This window comes from Dysidea avara, chromosome 5 (assembly GCF_963678975.1).
Source record: "Dysidea avara chromosome 5, odDysAvar1.4, whole genome shotgun sequence".
In the NCBI taxonomy this organism is placed as follows: domain Eukaryota; kingdom Metazoa; phylum Porifera; class Demospongiae; order Dictyoceratida; family Dysideidae; genus Dysidea; species Dysidea avara.
This window is the reverse complement of record NC_089276.1, coordinates 30,169,938-30,191,769: the sequence shown is the minus strand read 5'-3', so window position 1 is coordinate 30,191,769 and position 21,832 is coordinate 30,169,938. Positions and strand designations below refer to the sequence as shown.

The 21,832-nt window shown below is 38.7% G+C and overlaps 2 protein-coding genes across 2 annotated transcripts; both read left to right on the top strand.

Annotated features, from left to right (window-relative positions):
* Nucleotides 1-11,257: 11,257 nt before the first annotated feature.
* Nucleotides 11,258-12,269, top strand: LOC136255176 (uncharacterized). Its single transcript, XM_066047896.1, has 2 exons — nucleotides 11,258-12,200; nucleotides 12,259-12,269. The coding sequence occupies exons 1-2, from the start codon at nucleotides 11,258-11,260 to the stop codon at nucleotides 12,267-12,269; spliced, it is 954 nt and encodes a 317-aa protein (XP_065903968.1).
* Nucleotide 12,270: 1 nt separating this feature from the next.
* Nucleotides 12,271-14,229, top strand: LOC136256820 (uncharacterized). Its single transcript, XM_066049859.1, has 2 exons — nucleotides 12,271-14,072; nucleotides 14,125-14,229. The coding sequence occupies exon 1, from the start codon at nucleotides 12,293-12,295 to the stop codon at nucleotides 13,400-13,402; it is 1,110 nt and encodes a 369-aa protein (XP_065905931.1). The 5' UTR covers nucleotides 12,271-12,292; the 3' UTR covers nucleotides 13,403-14,072; nucleotides 14,125-14,229.
* Nucleotides 14,230-21,832: the final 7,603 nt, after the last annotated feature.

The window sequence follows — 21,832 nt, the reverse complement described above, 5'->3', positions numbered from 1 at the left end:
AGATTTGTGGGTTTTGTTCATTTAGTGACCCTTTTTGTATAAGTTTTACTGTTGGTTCAATAGCCAGTATAGCTTATTAAACCAACTTTGGTTCAGTATCCACTGTCTAATAATAATAACACTTCTTGTGTGGAAACAATAGATCTATATATCTACAAAAGAAGTCAATTACTTTATAAGAAAAGCTGACCTGTCATCTTTGGAGGACCTGGTTTTGGTATTGTATAAAGGGTCAGCCACACGCACAATAATTGCATTTCTTGAAATCAAATCCCACTTTTTCAGCATGTCATCCACAACCATTAATTGTTCCAAGAATAATGGGGAATTTTATTAAGTATTTTTTAGTGAACCACATGAGTAATTATAACTTCCATACCAGCATTTCCTATTACTGTATAGTAGTAGCTATATTATGTAGCTCTTTTGTGGGTGGTCTATATATTGGTCAGTTAGAACAAGTAAGTAGGCACACTTGTTCATACTGCCCAGTCCTAGGCTGTATCTGTATTTGAATATTGTACAGCAGTCATTTAAGGTATACAGTATGCAAATACTGTAGTTCATATGTGGAAACAATAGGTCTATGGTCATAAGAACAGCTGTCACCACAGTCACATGATGACTGATGGAGTTGTCACAATGTGACTCAGTAATCAAATGCTATTTCGTGTATGTATGACATCCACAATTATCCAATAATTCCAATTCCAAGAACATCATTTAGATGGAAGTTTATTTAGTGAACCACAAGTGTAATTATACTTTCCATATCAACACTAATTTTGCATTTTTGTATATAGTTATTGTATGGGCAGAATTTTACTGTCTCTGAACTTGGTGCAGCTAGTTACTGAATGAAAGCAGTGGTTTTTACTGTGTACTCTGAGCAAGCCCCCCAATAAATAATTATTGTATCGAGACACTACCTGGACATAATTGAAATTGTCATATAAAATTAGCACACTGTAATAATGATTATAGACATGACTAAAATGCAGAATGGACTGGAAAACAGACTCAAATGGACAATATCATTATCATACAAGCATAAAACATGCATGGGTTTTCTATAGTGTAGTCTACAGTACAGCATCCAAAAAACAATACCGAGAACAACAAATGCTTTGCAGAAACCCTTGAACATAACTTATGAAGTATGATTGAGTTACCATTAGTCTTGTGCTTTAATTAATTAACATGAGTGATAAGCAAACTTGTCACTGTGACTATTAGTGTTGTGAATAATGTTAAAATCATCCAAGCAACATAACATAAATTCTATTGTAGCACCCAGCTTTTTCCAGCTGATGATCATGAACTATGTTGCATCATGACCTCAGAGCCTGCCCATTACCACTTAAATTGAGAAGCAGCAACTAGATTGTAAGTCTATTTCTAGCTGGTCAAGGAATCATACACAATTTTCAATCTTGCTTAATAGTGTAAATGTATTTCAAATTTACAGATAATCTTTTGAAATAAACTGCATGTTTTAAACATTTCTACTGTATTATTTCAGTGTAAAAATTACAGGCCCAATCCAATAGAAAGAATGTATTGTACATCTATGGCTTCATATACCTTGACCCACCATGCTTTTTAACATTGTAAGCTAATGACCAGGATGGACACTTCTCTTAATAAACTTTTGGGCATTCCATGTTTCTGCATGTTGAGTACTTTAATGGCTTCTCCAATACGTTTGTCAGCGTGATAATTTTAATGGAACCATATCTAATACTGTATGAATCAAGCAACTATTGTACCAAGTTCGGTGCAGTGAATGATTTTTTTTGCTTAGCCACTAGGGACCCGCCGATTATGATGGCATAATAATGAGCATAATAGGTGCCTGAAAGCATTGAGCATATAATGCTAGCATAATAGGCAGAAAACTTGTGCAATGTTATAAATTCTTGCTTATCAAAATACATAACCAACAAAAAGATCGATATACTCTAATAGAACAGTCAGTAACTCTAATAAAATTATCAGGTAGTTGACTGTTCTATTAGAATATATCGATCTTTTCTGTGACATGCATTTAGACAAGCAAGGATTTACAGTCTGTACTTCAACCACTTACTGCTTTTCCATAAAATGCAAAGTTATTAGAAAAACATGGGAACTGAGGTAAAAATATTGAGCATAATTTGAATTTAAGCATAATAGGTAAATTTTTGAGCAGTGCAGCATAGCATAATAGGTAAAATAATGAGCATAATCGGCGGGTCCCTATTAGCCACTCTACTATTAATTTCTCTGCATGCAACACAGTTTTACTGTAGCTATATACAATGAAAATAGTTTTTCACATCCTAATCTCCCTTGTAGCTAGCTATACCAAGAATGAAATCTGTTGCTATCTACTGAATCAGTTTGATTGCCAAATTAAAGTTGCCCTTCCACCCACTGTTTGCCTTGTTGCATGGCCACATCCAGTTTGTCTTGCAGGAACAGAAGTATTTGATTCACAAAAATTCTTCATGCAAAAACTGCTTTGCTGTAAAAAGATGGTCCATTCATGAAAACATAAAGCTAATTGGCAACAAAATGAGATGATAATCTGGGACATGACAACTAAACGAAGTTTTAATACTGGACCTTTATCAATGACTCGTGGGTCTGATGCATGGTCTATACTCAGACGTTGCTCCTAATTAATTGCTTTCGATGCTAATTAGATAATAATCTGACCACCTTTCTCTACACTGACTATTGGAAATGGTGGTATAAGAGTTAAAGGGAATTATAATTTAAGGAATTTTAAGTTCGGTTAAGGATCATAGAAAAATATAGGAAGTTAATTGCCTACTCCTGCTGCAAACATACCAGCAGACATTTAATTCCTAATTCAGTCTATACCCATGCATGACTGAATCTTATATAACCCTAAAATTCCATCATTAAACAGTAACTCACAGTTAGTACCTAGGAGTGACGGCTAACCTGTACAAATCTATGGTTCAGGCTTTTATTAAATTTGCGTCACCTGTTTGGGACCCTTAAACCATAAACAGACTAGAGAGCAAAAAGAGATCTGCAGCAAGATTTTGATTCAACCTAATCTTGAAAAAGTACTACCATGTTGATGTAGAAAATATTATTCATATACCCACCTGCTACTTCATACCCAGCTGCCATTCATATTAAATTTTACCCAACCATACCAGCAACAATTAATTGACTCTTTGAAGTTTCCAATTTCCCCACTGTTATTAAAATTTGGAACACTTCGTAACTGACTCCCCATGCCTTGATCATTTTTGTAATGATTTAGACAATAGACCTGTGCATTATAATCTGCATGCATTGATTACTGAACAGTATATGTGACCCAGTCTGAGAAAACCGGTCTTATCGCCCATGTCAGCAGATTCGATTTTTCACCTAGGACACAAAGCTACATGAATAAACTATCTAATTCCACAATCAACATCAGCTAGACTTGAGTGGTCTGGTTTTGCAGGCTGCTTTTCCCAAGCCCAGTGGCGATCTGTATGTGTGGTGTGGCGTGGGGCCTTAATGGAGCTCTGGTCAGCCTGGAGATGACTGTATGTGGCTGTACAGCTCTGTGGTGTTGAATAAGTACCTTTGCTGTAAATTTCCTTTCATTTTAGCCAGTTTTGAGACCTCAATGGCCCAAAACTTGCATCCCTTCGCCTTCCTTTTCAATTTTTGAACACCATCTTGCCTGGCCTTTCAGGGTGCCCGCCTCCCACCCACCCACCCACCCACCTAATTTGCAGCTCGCCTGATACAGTCAACCTCGGTTCTAAAATGGCGGGAAACTAAGTTGTTGGCTACTTGCACAGTGGATGCTCTGGAAGGTAAGGAATTGGTGTAAAACGTGTGAAAATTTGGTACACATAGCTTCAACCATTGGCGAGCTACAACACACTAAATACTTAAAGCCGGCGTTTCTCGATACTTTTAAATAGGCGATAAGCCCGGTTTTCTCAGACTGGGTCACAAATGTAGTTGATGGAATGATGTCATTGTGGTGTAGAAGCAAATATGGAAAGCTATTATAGGTATATGACACCATAAATATTTGTAGTTGTGGTTCAAAATTCCTTTAGCCTTAATGGAATTCTGAGCTTATTTTTGTATACTTCAAAAATATTATATAGCTGTGTAGCAACTGTAAACTAATTAGTCACTTGCAAGTTTAATTAGGTGTCTGAAGCATTTAACATGCACAGATATGAGATATATTCTTCACATGCAGGCAGTAAAGATAGATTTACTCTAATAGAACAGTCATACTACACCGTAAATTCATACTTCCGAATTTACAGTGTTATGAAACAATCATTATAACACCTTCGCTGTAAAAAAGGCGCGCCCAAGAAAATACAAGTACCTGGAACCCAATGTAAAAAAAACGAAAAGAAAACAGCTCAGCTGAAGTGAAAAGTAACTGGTAACTTAAAGAGCTGATATCTGAAGCGGCCAAGAATACAATTACTAAAGTTTAATCCATGCAAGAACACCTTGGCTATAAAACAGGTGTGTACATGAAAGTAACTGGCAACTGAAATGGCTGATATCTGAAGCGGCCAAGAATGAATGGTCATATACAACTAATTCAAAAATTTAACACTGAACCTTTATAATTCAGCTGTGTTCTATATTCACTCTTGCTGCATCGTAAAGTAATTTCTTTTAACCCTAATTGGCTGGTAATTTGGCCGCCTTTTTTTGCTCAATTATACTGACTATTAAAAAAGGCGGCTAAATTACCAGCCAATTAGAGTTAAAAGAAATTGCTTTACAATGCAGCAAGAGTGAATATAGAACACAGCTGAATTATAAAGGTTCAGTGTTAAATTTTTGAATTAGTTGTATATGACCATTCATTCTTGGCCACTTCAGATATCAGCCATTTCAGTTGCCAGTTACTTTCATGTACACACCTGTTTTATAGCCAAGGTGTTCTTGCATGGATTAAACTTTAGTAATTGTATTCTTGGCCGCTTCAGATATCAGCTCTTTAAGTTACCAGTTACTTTTCATTTCAGCTGAGCTGTTTTCTTTTTGTTTTTTTACATTGGGTTCCAGGTACTTGTAGTTTCTTGGGCGTGCCTTTTTTACAGCGAAGGTGTTTTTGGGGTGTATAGAGTACATCTAGCTTATACATTTTAGCCTATATAATCAGCTGTATATCAATGCTTATGTCACTAACATGAGTCATGTAATAGTTGTAACATGACTTTGCCTGATATGTATATATGCCCGACTGTCCAAGAAACTGTCATACTGCAACCGGTCCCCCCGGACCAGTTGCAGCAACCATGCTTGGTCCCCTCAGACTACTTGCAGCACTGCAACTTGTCCCCCCTGGACAACTTACGCGGGCACACTCAGTTGGTCCCCCTTTGCCATAAGTGGTCCCCGGCCCACTGCAGCTGGCTTTATCAGACTCGATCATAGATCTTTGAGAAGGCGTAGGGCCCCAATGTACCGACCTGGCTTCCTTCTACTGTGGCCTTATAATTGTGAGTATATATATGTGTGTACGTGTTATACAAGATCGAGATACTCTAATAGAGCAGTCACTTATCAATTAAAGTGCCCCACTGTGCCAACCTGGCTTCCTCCTACTGTGGCCCTATAATTACGAGTATATATATGTGTGTGTGTATGTGTTATACAAGATCGAGATACTCTAATAGAACGGTCAGTCAATACTCTAATAGAACAGTCACTTAACAGTTGCATTGGTACATTTAGCCTGCTAAGGATATCTTGCAAATGAAATGCATGTGATCTTGTGTATACCATTGTTTAGGTCTATAATAGTAATTATAGCTAAACTGCTGGCATGATTGTCACTTTAATGTCCCTATACAACTCTTGATCAATGTAGTCCACATAAAAGCAGTATGATTTAAACCATTCTACATCAAAATTTTTAGTCCTGCAAAAAACTTTAGCTTCTGGGGGCACAGATCCCTACTCCATATACTGGTGCACCCCTTTGCCAAACCCTGGATCAGCTGCTGTAAACATTAGGGGTAAAAACACTATAGCTAGCTAGTACATACAATTAAACTTGCAGCTTTATGCCGACAAGATAAATTACATACAAATGACATAATAACAAAACTATAGCTGATACTATTATTAGTATTACTATTATTAGTAGCTAACTATTAGTGTTCACAGTATTGAAGTTGATTGGCACAATCCACTGGCAGAGCAAGAGGCTACTGAAGGTTTATCAGCTGTGATGCCGTAGTATATTATATTGTACCCACATCCACGCAATACAGCTACAGTGCTATCTAAATGATGATGAAAAGTATAATGGCTTAATATATATCACGTAAACATAATTATAAAAGGTTCTTGGAAAGATAATCTTATGCCATTGACATGAAGCATGATTACATTAGGATCTGGATTTCCATACAAGTACAGTAACACCTTCACTGATCTCATGCACAACACTATATAGTCCACGATGAGCTGATATTGTAGTCATAAAGTCCACAGGAAGGTCAGTGCCATCTGCATCAATAGCTATGTAGCAGTTGTAAACTGGAACTGCAATTTCACTTACTATAATTAAAGTACTTGAGCTCTTTACAACTACTGACCATATCCTGCACAGTCAAGGAGTATAATGCACAAGAACATAACAGGCCAGATGTCATAATATCAAGCAATAGAGATACCAGATATCATTTTCAAGGATAAATGTTTGTAATGATCATGTGATGTTCTACTCACAAAACTCACATAGTTGTAAAGTACAGATAAAGTAGAATCTGAATATCGCTTAATCCCCACTGATCCCAGCCATCAGTTTTTTCTACAGGATCCATTGAAATGTTTTCTGACATAGCGAATTCTTTAGTGATACACGTGTGCTGTGTCCTACCCCCCTGCTAAACGATGTGTCTAATATATGATCACCATTTTATGACTAGTGGCATGTGCTTTTTGAGGTTCAAGTGAGTGTCTATCTTCTGTGTCTTGCCTTCCTGCTTTTCCTTTTATCTTCAATAATTCTGGTCATCATCTTCATGCAGTGAAACCATATGTGACCAGGCCTGTGAAAACATGGCATGTGGGCATAAACTACACCCAGTCACTCTAAGGTAATATTTCAGTATTGGAACAGAACATTTGCATTCTGTAACTTGCATCATGAAGACAATTAAATGCTTACTAAGAGCATTGCCATATAGCATATCAGTACAAAAAGTTATGAGTGATGAAAGTGTGAAAATGTAGGCAAAAATCATGTGCTCACATCCCCTATTTTCACAGGCCCAGTCACATATTGAGGTGTTAATTTTCCATATTGATACTTACTGAATATACAGATAGAAATACATTATACAGGGGCAGCTTTAGGGAGGTTTCTGAGGTCTCCACAAACTAGTAAAGTGTATTCAAGTAGTTAAAATGTATACTTGCATGGATTTTCAAAGGGACAACAGTGGCGGATACAGGGGGTTGCAATGGTTTCAGCTGAAACCCTTCTGAAAATAGCGCGTGCCCCTAATATATTTATGACTCGTCATCTGGGTGATAAAATGACCACGAGTTATACATAGTGTATTATATTAGGACTTTCTACTGGCGAAAAACTTCACACTTTTGCCTTTGAAATCACCATTTACAACTTGCTGTTGAACTCTGCGATATGGCATTCAACAGCAGGTTGTGATGACCTTTTCTAGGGTTTCCAACTCACATTAGTTCCTTTTGTTGTTTCTGGTGATTTTCACACTGACTGACCTTTAAGATAAAGCAAACAAGTGCTAATTTATTATTGGATTGCTTGTGGCATTGGGTATCTGCATATTAAGTTTAACACACAAAAACATACAAAAAAAAGTGGACATGTGACCAAAAATATCATAATACGTAGTTAAATTGGACAGCTTATTAGAAAATCATTGTATTTTAGGGTGACCTAAGTCACGATTTGTGTATTTTCTTGTTTTATAATGAAAGCTTCTGCATCTTGTAGTGCTATAGCACATCCTTTATAGCTGCAATGGGATTGTTGGCCACGTGACCACTTTTTGGGGATTTACAGTTAAAACTGCACTGATATTGAAAGTAATAGACGGTTTAATAATATATTAGCACTTGTTTGTTTTATCTTAAGGTCAGCCTGCATGAAAATCATCAGAAACAATGCAAAAGGCTAAGGCATCATCTTATTTTGCAGTGGAAATCCTTTTTGAAGGGATTTTGATCATGTGACCACTTTTTGGATATTTACATAATTATGTTAAAATTATGCTGATAGCGACTGCTGTAAACATTCCAATAACAAATTAGCACTTGTTTGCTTTAACTTAAAGGTAAATCTGTGTGAAATCTCCAGAAGCAACAAAATGAAGCACCTTCCTATTTTAAGTGGAAACTCTACCTCTTTTTTTTGAAGTTGCTATTGTTCCGGCAGCCAGAAATATTTTGTCAGGGCTATTGTTCCAGCAATCCACTAGATTTCTCTCACTATCAAGCACACTAGTTGTATGCTATGCCCAGAGTATTCAACTTTAGTGTGTCTAGTAGGTTGCAGCCCTGAGTATTCAACTTTAGGGTACGTGTCTAGTAGGTCTCCCCAAGCATTTACTTTAGCACAGGAAAAGTACCTGAGGAATAGTATGTAGTGTTTTGCAGAGCATTTTTCTGTGCTATGAAACACTCAGTAGAATTATGCATAGCATTTTACTGAGATAAACCACAGTAATATAGTACAAACAATTTCACAGGACATTAAACAGTACTGAGGAATAGTATAAAATACTACATGGTATTTCATTGTGGAATTACGACAAAAGAATATTGCGAGTAATTCCACAATGTATTCTCACTTTACAAATAGTGATACAATGACTACAAATAGTGTACTTTATTTTACAGCAAATTTTAGTGCATTGTAAAATGCTTTGTAGAATTCTATTTCTGCATGTTCATCCAACTTGCTTGGACTGTGGCTGTACGCAAATCATCATGGACTTGTGATTCATTACTGATTAAAGACTGGGTATATAGGGCTGTGATGAACCAACAGCAGCAAAGCATCTTTGTATAAGCCACCATGCATGATCTAATCATGTTAATCGGCTGCAAGATGAGACAATTGCAAGTAGTAGCAGTTACAGTGGATATGTACCACCATCTGATTCAGCTAATAACTTTTCCACAGGTTACTTTTGTAATAGCCCTTATAGCTACAATTTTATGCCATTTGCGTATATGCCATCAGCAGCACCACATTCATTGTCTACTTACTTTTCACCTTCACCACCTATGGCAGAAGAGCAATCACCCTTCAGGTTGTGGTTTATTTCAGGAAACATCTCCAAGTGTGCTGGGTGTAATAACAAGTACAGTAAGCCCCCCACTCCTCCATATGACCTGTGTGTGCAACACAAAGAGTGGAGAACTTTTACACCTACTGCAGGAGGGGATTCCCAATCGAAATTTTCACCTGCATATTACCACCTAAACTTACCATGTATTCATAGGAATTGGCCTATGTTTGATCCCCAATGCTTATCAGTTTGTGAAGATGTTAAGTCGAAGATGACCCCTTTACACTGGGAATATTTAAGGAAACAAGGATTTTAATTAGCTATTGGTTGTGCTTTACTGCTTTTAGTTATACAAGCATGTGTTTTGCATACTTTTTATTTTTTAAAAGTTCGTTATGGTCTGTATTGAACAGGCAGGTTGATGTACTGTTGTATTTTCTGATTTTCAGTGTACTTTTTGGTGTAGATGTAGTTATGTGTTATGGTTCATTATGGTCTGTATTAAATAGGTAGGTTGATGTTTGCATTTTATTGTATTTTCTCCTTTTCAGTGTACTTTTTGGTTTATATAGTTGTATGTGTTATGGTCAGGAGTTATGCCTTTTTACTGTTGTACACCATTTGCCACTGAACAAGCAGATATTTACCTCAAGATAGCTAGTGTGGGCAATCACTGTAATTTATATAATGCATGTGACTTGCAACAAAGTAAGCTGTTACCTGAGACCACACTCATCACCGGACCATTCAGCATGACGGAATTCATTCAGTCCTGTAGAAGGAACATGCACTGACAACAGATGAAAGGACTTGTCATAGTAGTCTTCACACAAATTTATTGGCAGTTTACCACAACCTGGCACTGGTAAGAGGAGCTCCATCCGGACACCCAGACTCACAGTACGGAGCAACAACCATTCAAGGCATTTAGTTAAACTATGCGCATGCGTGACAATTAAGACTTCATTAATTTGATAATCGAGGATATAAAAAGATATTTATTAAAGTACAGTGTTGTATTTAAAAAGTCGTGATGCAGCAGTGTTCTGAGTGATGCTCTGGACAGCAGTCATGATTCGCGACGTGAACCTCCGACGATCACTATACGGGAAGCCACCAGTCCAGGCCAGGCCACAGTAGGAGTGAAGGATCTATGGATGTAGAGGGAGAGATGACCTTATCAGTGAGTCAGTAGAAATGATTCCTTCGCTCCTGTACGAAAAAAAAAGTAAAACACTGTGTACGTCCGTGCACTACGCCCTACGGAAATACAACCATACAGGCGGCGCTCGCTAATGTTTAGCGCGAGTCCACTAGTCCAGTCCAGTCCAGTCCACCAGTCCAGTCCGCCAGTCCAGTCCACCAGTCCAGTCCACCAGTCCAGTCCACCAGTCCAGTCCACCAGTCCAGTCCACCAGTCCAGTCCACCAGTCCAGTCCAGTGATTGTATACAACCTTATGAAAAACAGTATCCTAGAACGGCAGAAGTTATATTAAAATCAACATACATGGATGATAGTATGGACTCAGTAACTAGTGAAACACAAGGGATTGAGGTTTATAAGGAATTGTCTGAATTGTGGGATAAGGCAGGCATACACACTCACAAATGGTTGTCAAATTCTCCGAAGGTGTTGGAAAGTATTCCTACACAGTGCAGAGCATCTGAAATGAATTTGGACAGTGATAAATCTTTACCAGTAAAAACTTTGAGTATTTTGTAGCTAGCTAATGATGATGTGTTTACTTTTAAGTCACAGGTCAATGACAGGGTAATTATACCAACTAAAAGAAGTTTTCTAAAGTTAATAGCGACCCTTTTTGATCCCCTAGGATTTTTGTCTCCATATATTATCAGAGCCAAGATTTTGATGCAGGAAATTTGGATTTGTGGTTTAGATTGGGACGACACCCTACCTGATGAGTTGTCATCCAAGGTGATATCATGGTTTAGTGAGTTAACTATGTTGACTAAGATCAAGGTTCCTAGAAGCCTTCAGTTAAGTAGAAATGCTGTATCTGTTTCATTACATGTGTTTGTTGATGCATCTCAGGATGCTTATGGAGCAGTTGTTTACATGAAATCAGAATACAGTGATGGAAAGGTATCGGTCTCATTTGTAACATCTAAAACCAAAGTAGCTCCTTTACAGTCAACAAGCATTCCCCGTTTAGAATTAATGTGGGCAGTGACAAGGAAGAGATTGGCTTTATCTGTGGCAGAAGCATTGAATATTGACAAACAGTTTATAACGTTCTGGACAGACAGTACCAGTGTGTTGTGGTGGATAAAAGGGCACAGCCGACAATTTAAGCCATTTGTAGCAAACAGGATTGGAGAAATTCAAGCATCTGTTAGTCCAGATAAGTGGAGATATGTACCCATGAAAGAAAATCCTGCTGACTATTTAACAAAAGGTACTACATTGGAAGAGATATCAGAGTTGAGAGCCTGGTGGGAAGGACCAGCATTTTTGTCCGACAGTCAGAGCAATTGGCCGCAGCTTAACATGATATTCAATTCAGATAATGATACGACAGAATTGAAGAGAAGATATGTTATACGTAAGAATCCAAGTACATGTATTGCTACGCATTTATCATCTACTGCTACACTATTGAATGATGGTGTGTGCACTGGGAGGCTACAGCCAAACAGATTCTCAAGTTGGAGAAGGCTGACTAGAGTTGTGTCTTGGATTTTGAGATTTATAAACAACTGTAGAAAAGAGAGTAAGTTAGATCAAGTAGAGTTAAGTGCAGAAGAGATGTCGGATGCTGAGCATTGCATAATCAAAGAGATGCAAAGGAAAGTGTTTAAGGAAGAATATTTGTCTTTGGCGAATCATAAACAATTGCCCACAAGCAGCAAGTTACTAGGACTCTGCCCAAAACTGGATAGTGAAGGTGTGATGAGGTCAGATGGACGATTGACATATTCAGAGTTCCTTCCATATGATATAAGGTATCCCATAATTCTGCCTCGCAAGAATTGGGTAATGGAGCTCATAGTCAAGCACCATCATGAACTAGGGAATCATTGTGCTGGTACAAATCAAACTTTATCTTTATTGTCCACTAGATTTTGGATCATTTCTGCACGAGAAGAAATTATAGAGTGGGAAAGAGAGTGTGCCATTTGTAAAAGGAGAAAAGTTAAGGTAGCTCAACAGATTGTGGCACCGTTACCACAAAACAGACTTACTACATCGTTACGAGCCTTTACTAAGACAGTTGTTGATTTTGGGGGACCATTCATGACAATGCAAGGAAGAGGAAGGCTACGACAAAAGAAGTATTTGTGTTTGTTTACTTGTTTGGCTTCCAGAGCCATATATTTAGAAATGGCATATGGTTTAGATGTGGACTCTTTTGTAAATGCTTTAAGCAGAATGATTAATAAAAGAGGTATCCCAGAGGAAATGCTGTCGGATAATGGAATAAATTTTGTGGCAGCTAATAAGGAATTGTGTGAGTTGTACAAAGATCCAAAAACTAAAGCAGCTGTAGCTGATAAGGGAATTAAGTGGACATTTAATCTACCTTACGCTCCACATTTTGGAGGTGTCTTTGAAATTATGATAAAATCAGCAAAGAGAGCCATCACAGCAATTTTGAAAAATGCTGAGGTAAATGATGAAGAGCTGATGACAGCATTTTGTGGAGCAGAAGCACTAATCAATTCACGACCACTGACCTATCAGTCAGCCAGTGTTAAGGACAACATTCCCCTCACGCCAAACCATTTCTTACAAGGCCAAGTTGGAGGGCAATTTGCTCCAGAGGTAATCGATGAAGTGGGATTTAATCCTAAGAAACGTTGGCGGCGGATACAAGAATTAGTGAGACATTTTTGGAATAGGTGGCTCCAAGAGTGGATACCCAGCTTAAGTCCTAGACAGAAGTGGTTCAGGTTAAAAGCAGATGTCAAGCCTGGAGATACAGTGTTGCTATTGTCCTCAGATACCCCTCGTGGTCAGTGGCCTCTTGGAAGAGTATTGGAAGTGTATCGTAGTAAAGACCAGCATGTTCGATCACTCAAGCTACAGGTTGAAGACAAACAGTACATAAGGCCTATTGTAAAGGTCTGCCCACTAGAGCTGGATTAAGAATATTTACATATACGTAAGTACTAAAGTGACCAAAATTATGGAACATTTATCGATAAATCCTGTATGTGTCAATTAACTTTAAAGTTGTAATTTAACCTAAAAACTTGTCATGTGGATCATGACAATGAGGGGGAGGATCAAGAAAAGGGTAACATTAATTTGTTTACAGAAACTGAGTCATCAACGTGTGTAGATGAAACCTTATAAAATGACCTAGAATCTACAAAAGTGATGTCATATGCAGGGCCGCCCACAGGGGAGGGGCAACTGGGGCATTTTGCCCTGGGCCCCAGCCTGAAAGGGGCCCCAGGAGGCCCCATGAAGGGCCCCCTGAATACCTGTTTAAAAAATCGATATACTCTAATAGAGCAGTCAGATCTAAATACTCTAATAGAGCAGTCACAGTATTCTTCAGAGGAGCAGTGTAGCAAGCTTATAGGTAAGGAGGTATGGTTGGTGATGGGTAGTTATTGTCATTGCCAGCAGGTTGTGACCTTTTTTTTTTTTTTTTTTTTTGGTCTTCACCTTACAACTTGGGTCAAGGGCCCCACTTTAACTCTTTGCCCTGGGCCCCTTAATTTCTCTGGGCGGCCCTGGTCATATGACAGGTCAACAGATAGGATAAAAGGACCTTTTTAGCAGGAATTCAGTCTGTCTATAGCCAGTGGTAAGAGTGTTGTTTGAATAGTTCTTTGAGTAAAAGGCTTTTGTTGTTGCAGAATAGAGGATAGGACTCAGTACAGCCAGGCTGAAGATACAGCAGCTAGCAGAAGATTGGACTAAATTGACTATTTTTTTGTTACTTCTAATTACTGATATTGTCGTCAATAAAATATCAATATTCTCTATTTATTGGATTCGGTCTTTAGAACAGCTATTTTTATGAATATTGAGAGCATCAGCTACCATTCAGTAGTAAATCGACACATGCACGATGACCGCACCTTGATTTTTGTCCAATAACTACATTGCATTTATGCTTCTCTGACAGTAGCAGCCTAGCTACTGCACCCAGCACACACATACACAATCCAAATCCACTTAAATGGGGTTTTGACTATCCCCTGTCTTAAAAATGTCAAAAGGTTTCTCTTCAAAATGTCCAGGACATTAGCCAGATCGAAATACTCTAATAGAGTAGTCAATTACTCTAATATAATGATCAGCCAATTTATTACACATGCAATCAGGTTTTAAGCATTGTAATCAACAAAATTCAGATATAATAGTCTTATGGAAGTAAATATTCCTGGGCGTGGCCCTCAAATTTTCTGACTGCTCCAATTGTAAAATAGGTGACTGTTCTATTAGAGTGTTTTGATCTGACTAATGTCCTGGACAGTTTGGAGAGAAAATTTTGATATTTTTAAGACAAGGGTTAGTCAAAACCCCATTAAGTGGATTTGGATTGTGTATATGTGTGCTGGGTGCAGTAGCTAGGCTGCTACTGCCAAAGAAGCATAAATGCAATGTAGCTCATAGGCGGCGGAAAGGGGGGGGGCTAGGGGGATAAAGCCCCCCCTTGGTTTGCTGAGGGGGGGCTTAGCCCCCCCTCAGAATGATATCACACCGAAATTATCTTTCTTGGAGTGGGGCTGAAAACCGTGATAAAGATCGAGATACTCTAATAGAGCAGTCACTCTAATAAAGTAGTCAGTGTGTAGCGAGCTATGAAAGGATTTTTATGTAGTTTATCAGCTAGAAATGGTAGCTGGTGAGGTGGAAAGCTCTTGTCAGTTGGTTGCGACTTTTTTTTTTTTTTTTTGGTCTCACCTTACCAAACTATAGAAATAAGTCTGGGTCAGCCCAGCCCCCCCTCATATCAACTACTTCCTCCGCCGCTGATGTAGCTATTTGGGAATAAATCAAGGTGCGGTCTTCTGCATGTGTCTATTTATTACTGAAAGGTAGCTGATGCTCTCAATCTTCATAAAATAGCTTTGAATTCGATATGGGTAACTATTTGATTTGCACGAGCTTCACGTGTGGCCGAATTTAAGATTGCACGACAGAGGTGACTTTGGAGCTTTGTAATTCACAGCCAATAAGGACTAAGCCAAATATCTGCATATATTTGGAGAGTATAAGGGTTGCTCTTTCATATCAAGCACAGAAAGACTACTGTTCAAAATAAATTTTTAGATATTGTAACTCTGGAGCAAGCTTTCCCTCTGTGGAAGAGATTGATGTATGGCCTCCCTGAAAAACAGCTGTCCTTCCTGCTACTTGCTGGTTGTGACACTCTACCAACCCCTATGAACCTGGCCAGATGGAACATCATTACTGATCCTAGATGTGCTCTTTGTCAAGCTCCTCAACCCACAACAAACCATATTTTGACTGGCTGTCCTGCTGCTCTAGATCAAGGCAGGTATACCTGGAGACATGATTCAGTTTTACAGGTCCTTGTTCATGGGCTCCAACAGCATTTACCTGAAACATTTAAACTTTACGCTGACCTTCCAGGTTATCTAGCTAGTTCCAGCCCCCCTAGTACCATCCCAACCAATCTTTCCTCCACCCTCAGCAGGCCTGACTTGGTATTGGTTTCTAATGATTCCATTTGTTTGTTCGAATTGACAGTACCAACTAATACCCAGCAACATCTTCTTGCTGCTAGAGCTAGAAAGGAAGATCGATATAGTTCCTTGCAATATGACCTCCAGCTTTCTGGGTTAACTGTCAATCTTGTTCCAATTGAAATTGGTTGTTTAGGCCACTTTTTGTCAGAAACAATTGCTCAAATGGCTACTGCTTGTGAAGTGCCAAAGAAAATCATAAGATCCTTGTTTGAGCAGGCAGCTCACATTGCTGTGTCCTGTTCTTACAGAATTTTTAATTCTAGAGCCTCCCCAGGCTGGGATCTTTTAGACCACCTTAGGTAAACTTTAAGTATTACATATATGTAGATATAGTTTTTTTTAGTTTTTTTTGTGTATTGTAATTTAATTTACCTTTAGTTAATGTAAGTCTTGCCAGGGCTCCTGTACTGATCCATCAGCACATGGTACCCTGTGCATGTCTAGGCCCCTGTATGCTTGTAATGTATATTTTGTCTTAATCATTAAGACGTTTATTCTCTCTCTGATCAGCTTCAAGCATTATGAGCAGTGCCACTCGACCGATAATACATATTTTTGTCCGAGAATTGAGAACATTCGGACAGGTCACTTTTGTAGCTCCTGCAGCCAGACTAAGAAAGGTGCAGGTCTGAAATTTTGCATGCAAGAGTTTATGGCCTAGACCTCTCCAAAGGTATAGCAAGAGCAGAAATTTTCTTTGCAGGTTTAAAGAAAAATTGCGTCCGAACCTATGGTGGTCGAACATTGGTGGCTTACTCTAGCTCGCTACCATAGATAATATCAAGACACACGATAGTGTGTCGTGCGGCCCAAGAATCCGGCGCGCACACCGTGGGTATATTGACAGGAAGAAAGAAAGCGTCATTTCACACTTTTGTATCTCGGTGATCCCTTATTCGATTGGAACCAAATTTGCTACACGGTTGCCCGCCAGCCAGGGGAGTCTACATACTAAATTGGAAGGAAATCGCTCTAGCCATTGCCGAGATACGAGCTGCCAAAGTTTCGATTTTTTTTCTTCGTGTTTTCGAACACTTGCAAAAATTGCTATAAAACGCAAACGCGTGCACCGATCGCCTTGTAATTTGGCACACAGAAAGGGAGTCCAAAGGCGAATCCTAGCATCTAATTTGGTGCAAATCCGATGAATGGTTCAGGAGTTATGACCGATTATTCGCGTAAAACAAGATCGATTTGTTGTCACGCCTACAGGGTAAACCGCTTCATGGAATGAGTTGAAAGTTGCTATGTAAATGGAGGAGTACCTTTTGGTGGTTTGAAAGGAATCGAGATAAATACCACGGAGATATGACACAAATCCCAACCTGTGTCACAATTACGCGATCGATTTTTATGAATAATAAGTATTAGTTTTTACTCCTACTAGGCAAACCGCTTGGAGCAATGAGCTGAAAATCGGTGTATAGCTGGAATAATCTTCATAGAAAGTCCTTGCAGTAGTACAGAAGGATCGGTTTACAAACCACTGATTTATAATTCGAAAGCCAACTTTGTGCAACAAATGTGAGGTCGAGATACTCTAATAGAATTAACAGTCACCGTAATAGAGCATTCAGCTAATTTATTTACTCCATTATGGAATTCTATTACATTTATTCTGTAGGGAGCTCAGCTGCAAACAGTTAATCTTATAGACAGTTCAGCAAGAAGCAAGTCACCCTATAGAGCATTTTCAACACGTGATCTTCATTACGTAATTTAAAGTGTCGCCTACGCGTCCACCATATTGGTGAACCACTGTACTGGCTAGTCTCGTGCCCAGCCGGGCTCGCGCTAATGCGCAAACACCGTCTGGTGACAATGCTTGAGTTTCTTGGGCCCGGAAGTGTGATCCAGCCAATCAGAATCGAGGAGTTGCGTAATCGTTTTAAAACACTAAAATACCATTCCAAAATGGCTAGGAATAAAGTAAAACTACAATTAAGTAAAATTAAATATATTAAATACAAAATTCTAACTAGCTTAACTACCAAACTCAAATTAGGGCGTTTACTTAATGTGATTTCTTCATTTATCGTATTAGTAGAGGATAGCGTATCATTTCTGGTGAAACATCGAGTCACGATTCACAAGGTGAAACCGGAAAAAACAACTTGACAACTTACGTCTTGAATAGTGTAGGCGAGTAACTTCTAATAAACGGCTTAAAATAGTCTGCTTATTCGTCTAATTCCAATACATTCATGCGATTGTGCAACTCCTCGATTCTGATTGGCTAGCCAATATTTTGGCTGGAAAAACTTATGTGGCACGTGATCGCGTGGAGGATAGCCTGGCGACCCTGATCGGATGTTGAGTCTTAGTGGCCTTTCTTTCAGCAACTGATACGCTTTAGGTAGGGTCCGCAACGTGAAATTTCGACCTCCGAGAATCAACTACCAAACCACCCACAAATGCTAGGCTAGGTACCACTTAGAAAACGCCAGATTGGTGTTATTTTTCATTAACGTCTTGTCGTGCAAATCGGCGAATATGCTTACAAATTACGAGATTTTTTGCTATATCTTCAAGTAAATGTCTTTTAAAGCTATAATATGCACTCTCAACCTTTCTTACTAACTGTACTGTAAATTAAAACCATCAGTGGCTGCATTGTCTGGAGCGATTTCCAGCCGCAGCATCGCGAAAATGAAATTTCGGACTCGAAAAAAGTTTCGATGCCACTGAAGCACACAGTAGCGATGCCAAAGTAACCCTCCCAGGTCAAACTGGTCTGGCATGGGTCCAACTACTACCACACCAAATATCATGGAATTCCAAAATTGTTTGCCATCTGGCAGAGCTTGACGGGTGTCAAAAATTCGTCTAAAATGCCGATTTTATTCACTGACGAGAACCTTTGCTAGCCAGATGTGCTAGTTTACTTCTCAAAAGCTTACTAGATCCATAGCCAGTAGCTTTCATTTATAGGGTTGGTCTGGCAGCTCTTCTAGCGACCTCAAAAACCGACAAATGCCGATATCCACGAATTTTGCCGATATCGACCAATTTACACTGCATTAAAGAAATCTTGCACATCAAACGTGATGCTTTGCCTCTCTAAAGTCATGCTGAATCCTTGTTCAGTTATATTCGTCCATAGGGTGGCACTGGCGGCTCTCTTATCGAGGCCAAAATCCATCAAAATGCCCATCTCACCATTTGTCATCAGTTTTAGGAAGTTTTACAAGTCAAACATGCTGGTTTACCTCTCTGCATCCTTGCTGGACATTTCAATCACCTTCGTCTGTGTAGGCACCTTTCTTCAGTTTCTTGAAAATGTCAGAGCACGCCAATTGGGCGCAACCATCAACACCACTTACTGCTTATTTTGTTTCATTGATTCCACGAAAATCCAGCAGAAATATTACATAACCCAACTGGAATTAGTCTAGTTTAAAATATCTACCCTTCGTAACTCTACACGAATGGAAATTTCGATTGTGTTTTTTGATAATCGGAATTTTCATTTCGGTAATAATAATAATAATAATAATAATAATAAACTTTACAGTGTACATATACCTACATACATACAAGTTGCAGATGTTGGTATGATACAATTGGGACATATGGCAGCACACTGATGGTCCACTGACATCCTGTGTCAGTGGCCGGAAGCTAAATTGTAGCAGTGATTAGCTACAAAGTTTACTTACTAGTCTAAGATTACTTAAAAGGGGGGGAAGTTAACAGTTAAAGGGAGTTGAAGTTAGGTTGGTGAGGGATCTTTGAACACTTTGAGCATGGACATAGAAATGAAAAAGAGCAGGTGTTGTTGGAGGTGAAATTGGCAGTGAAATGATTCCACAGATAATCTAAAAGTTTGGCCTTTATCTTGAGTGGATTGTCCTGGTAGTTGATAATGGGAAGGGCATTCCAGATGCGAGGAAGCCGGTTAAAATAAAAGTTACTAGTGGAATTGTCAGGTGATCTTGTTTGGAGTAGCTTGTTTCCAGAAGCTAGACGTGTGTGACCAGTTGCAAATTTAATGAAATTATTGATGTCAAATCCATTGTGGGGGTTGTGGAGATTTTTAAGAAAGAACATCACATCATTTACATCAAGAATGTACATCAGGGGTAGCATATGGAGATTAATAAGACGAGACTTGTAGTCAGTAGAGTAATCATTTAGAATGTATTTAGTTGCACGCCTCTGAACACGTTCGAGTTGCTGAATGTGCTTAATTAGGTGGGGTTTCCAGATGACCGAGCAGTAGAAAAATTGGGATCTAACAAGAGAGGTATATAGTCGAGATTTGGCTTGGACATAATTTTGTAGGGAGAAAGATCTTCTTAGAAGTCCAAGTACCTGATAGGATTTGGAGATAATGTGGTTATAGTGAGCATCCCATGACAGGTCGCTTGATAACATAATTCCTAGATCTTTGTATGTATCAACACAAGAAATCTGGGAGGTGCCGATATTGTAAGATGTTGGAGATTTCCTTTTAAAGGATAGCAGAAAGATTTTTGATAGACCGAATAGAAGATTCCAGTGGGTACTCCAAAAGTTTAAATTATTTAAGTCTTCTTGAAGTTTAAGTGAATCTAGTGGTGAGGAGATAGTTTTGATGCATTTGGTATCGTCTGCAAATAGAAACAATAGACAAAATTTAATGATGTCCGGAATATCATTAACATATATGAGAAATAGAAGTGGGCCAAGTATACTTCCCTGTGGGATTCCGGATAGAACTGGGAGAAGGTGAGACAAAGAGTTGTTAATCTTCACACACTGATAACGATTAAGTAGGTATGATTCAAACCATGACCAAAGCTTGCCAGAAATTCCAAGTGATCGAAGTTTGAATAACAGTTCCTTGTGGGGGACACTGTCAAAAGCCTTTTTGAAGTCAAGATAGACTACATCAGTTTGGTCATTAGTACTATGTATGGTGTTCAACATGAGAAGCAACTGTTGCACTGTGGATCGATTTTTTAAGAAGCCAAACTGCTGAGGTGAGAGAAAACTTGAAATGTAAGAAATGGTTTTGTTGTAAACTAGTTGTTCTAATACCTTAGATGTTATACAGAGTAGAGAAATTGGACGATAGTTAGTAACTTGAGTCTTGTCACCAGATTTATGTACAGGAACAATCGTGTGTATGCGCCATTCATAAGGTATGGAGCAACTATTTAAACTGATTGTAAACAAATGGTGCAATGGCTTAGCAAGAATGTTAGCATATTGTTTGAGAATCCTTGGGCCAATACCATCAATACCAGTGGCCTTGTCAGTATGGAGTGAGACGAGTGCTTCATATACTTCCTGTTCAGATATTTGGATTGATACTAAATGACATCTGACAGATGGGTCAATTTTGTCAGGGTAGGGTGGGAGTACGAAGTCTGAAGAGGTAAACACAGAGAAGAAATATTCATTAAAAAGAGAGGCTTTATCAGCACTGTCAGTGGCAGGAGCACCGTTGTAAAGGACAGAGGATGGTATAGAGCTGGATTTTTTGACACTTCTTATATATTTGTAGACCATGGAGTTATTATTTGGTGCAAAGTTAATTATTAACTTTCTTTCAAACTCTGACCTGGCTTTATGGATTTCATCAGACAGTGACTGTTCAGCAGTGTGTAAACGATTCCTGATACTGGAGGAGGGAGATCTGCGAAGTCTTCGTTTAAGAGACCTGATAGAGTTAATCTGATGTCTGATTGCTGGAGTGAAATATTTGGGCTGATGAGTAGAATTGAGCTTGATCTTTGGAATAAATTTTGCCATGGCATCGCATAAGGAGGATTTTATATATAACCAGATAAATTCAACATTGTTAGACTGGAAACAACTAGAAAAATCAATATTGCACAGAAAGTTAGTCAGGCCATCG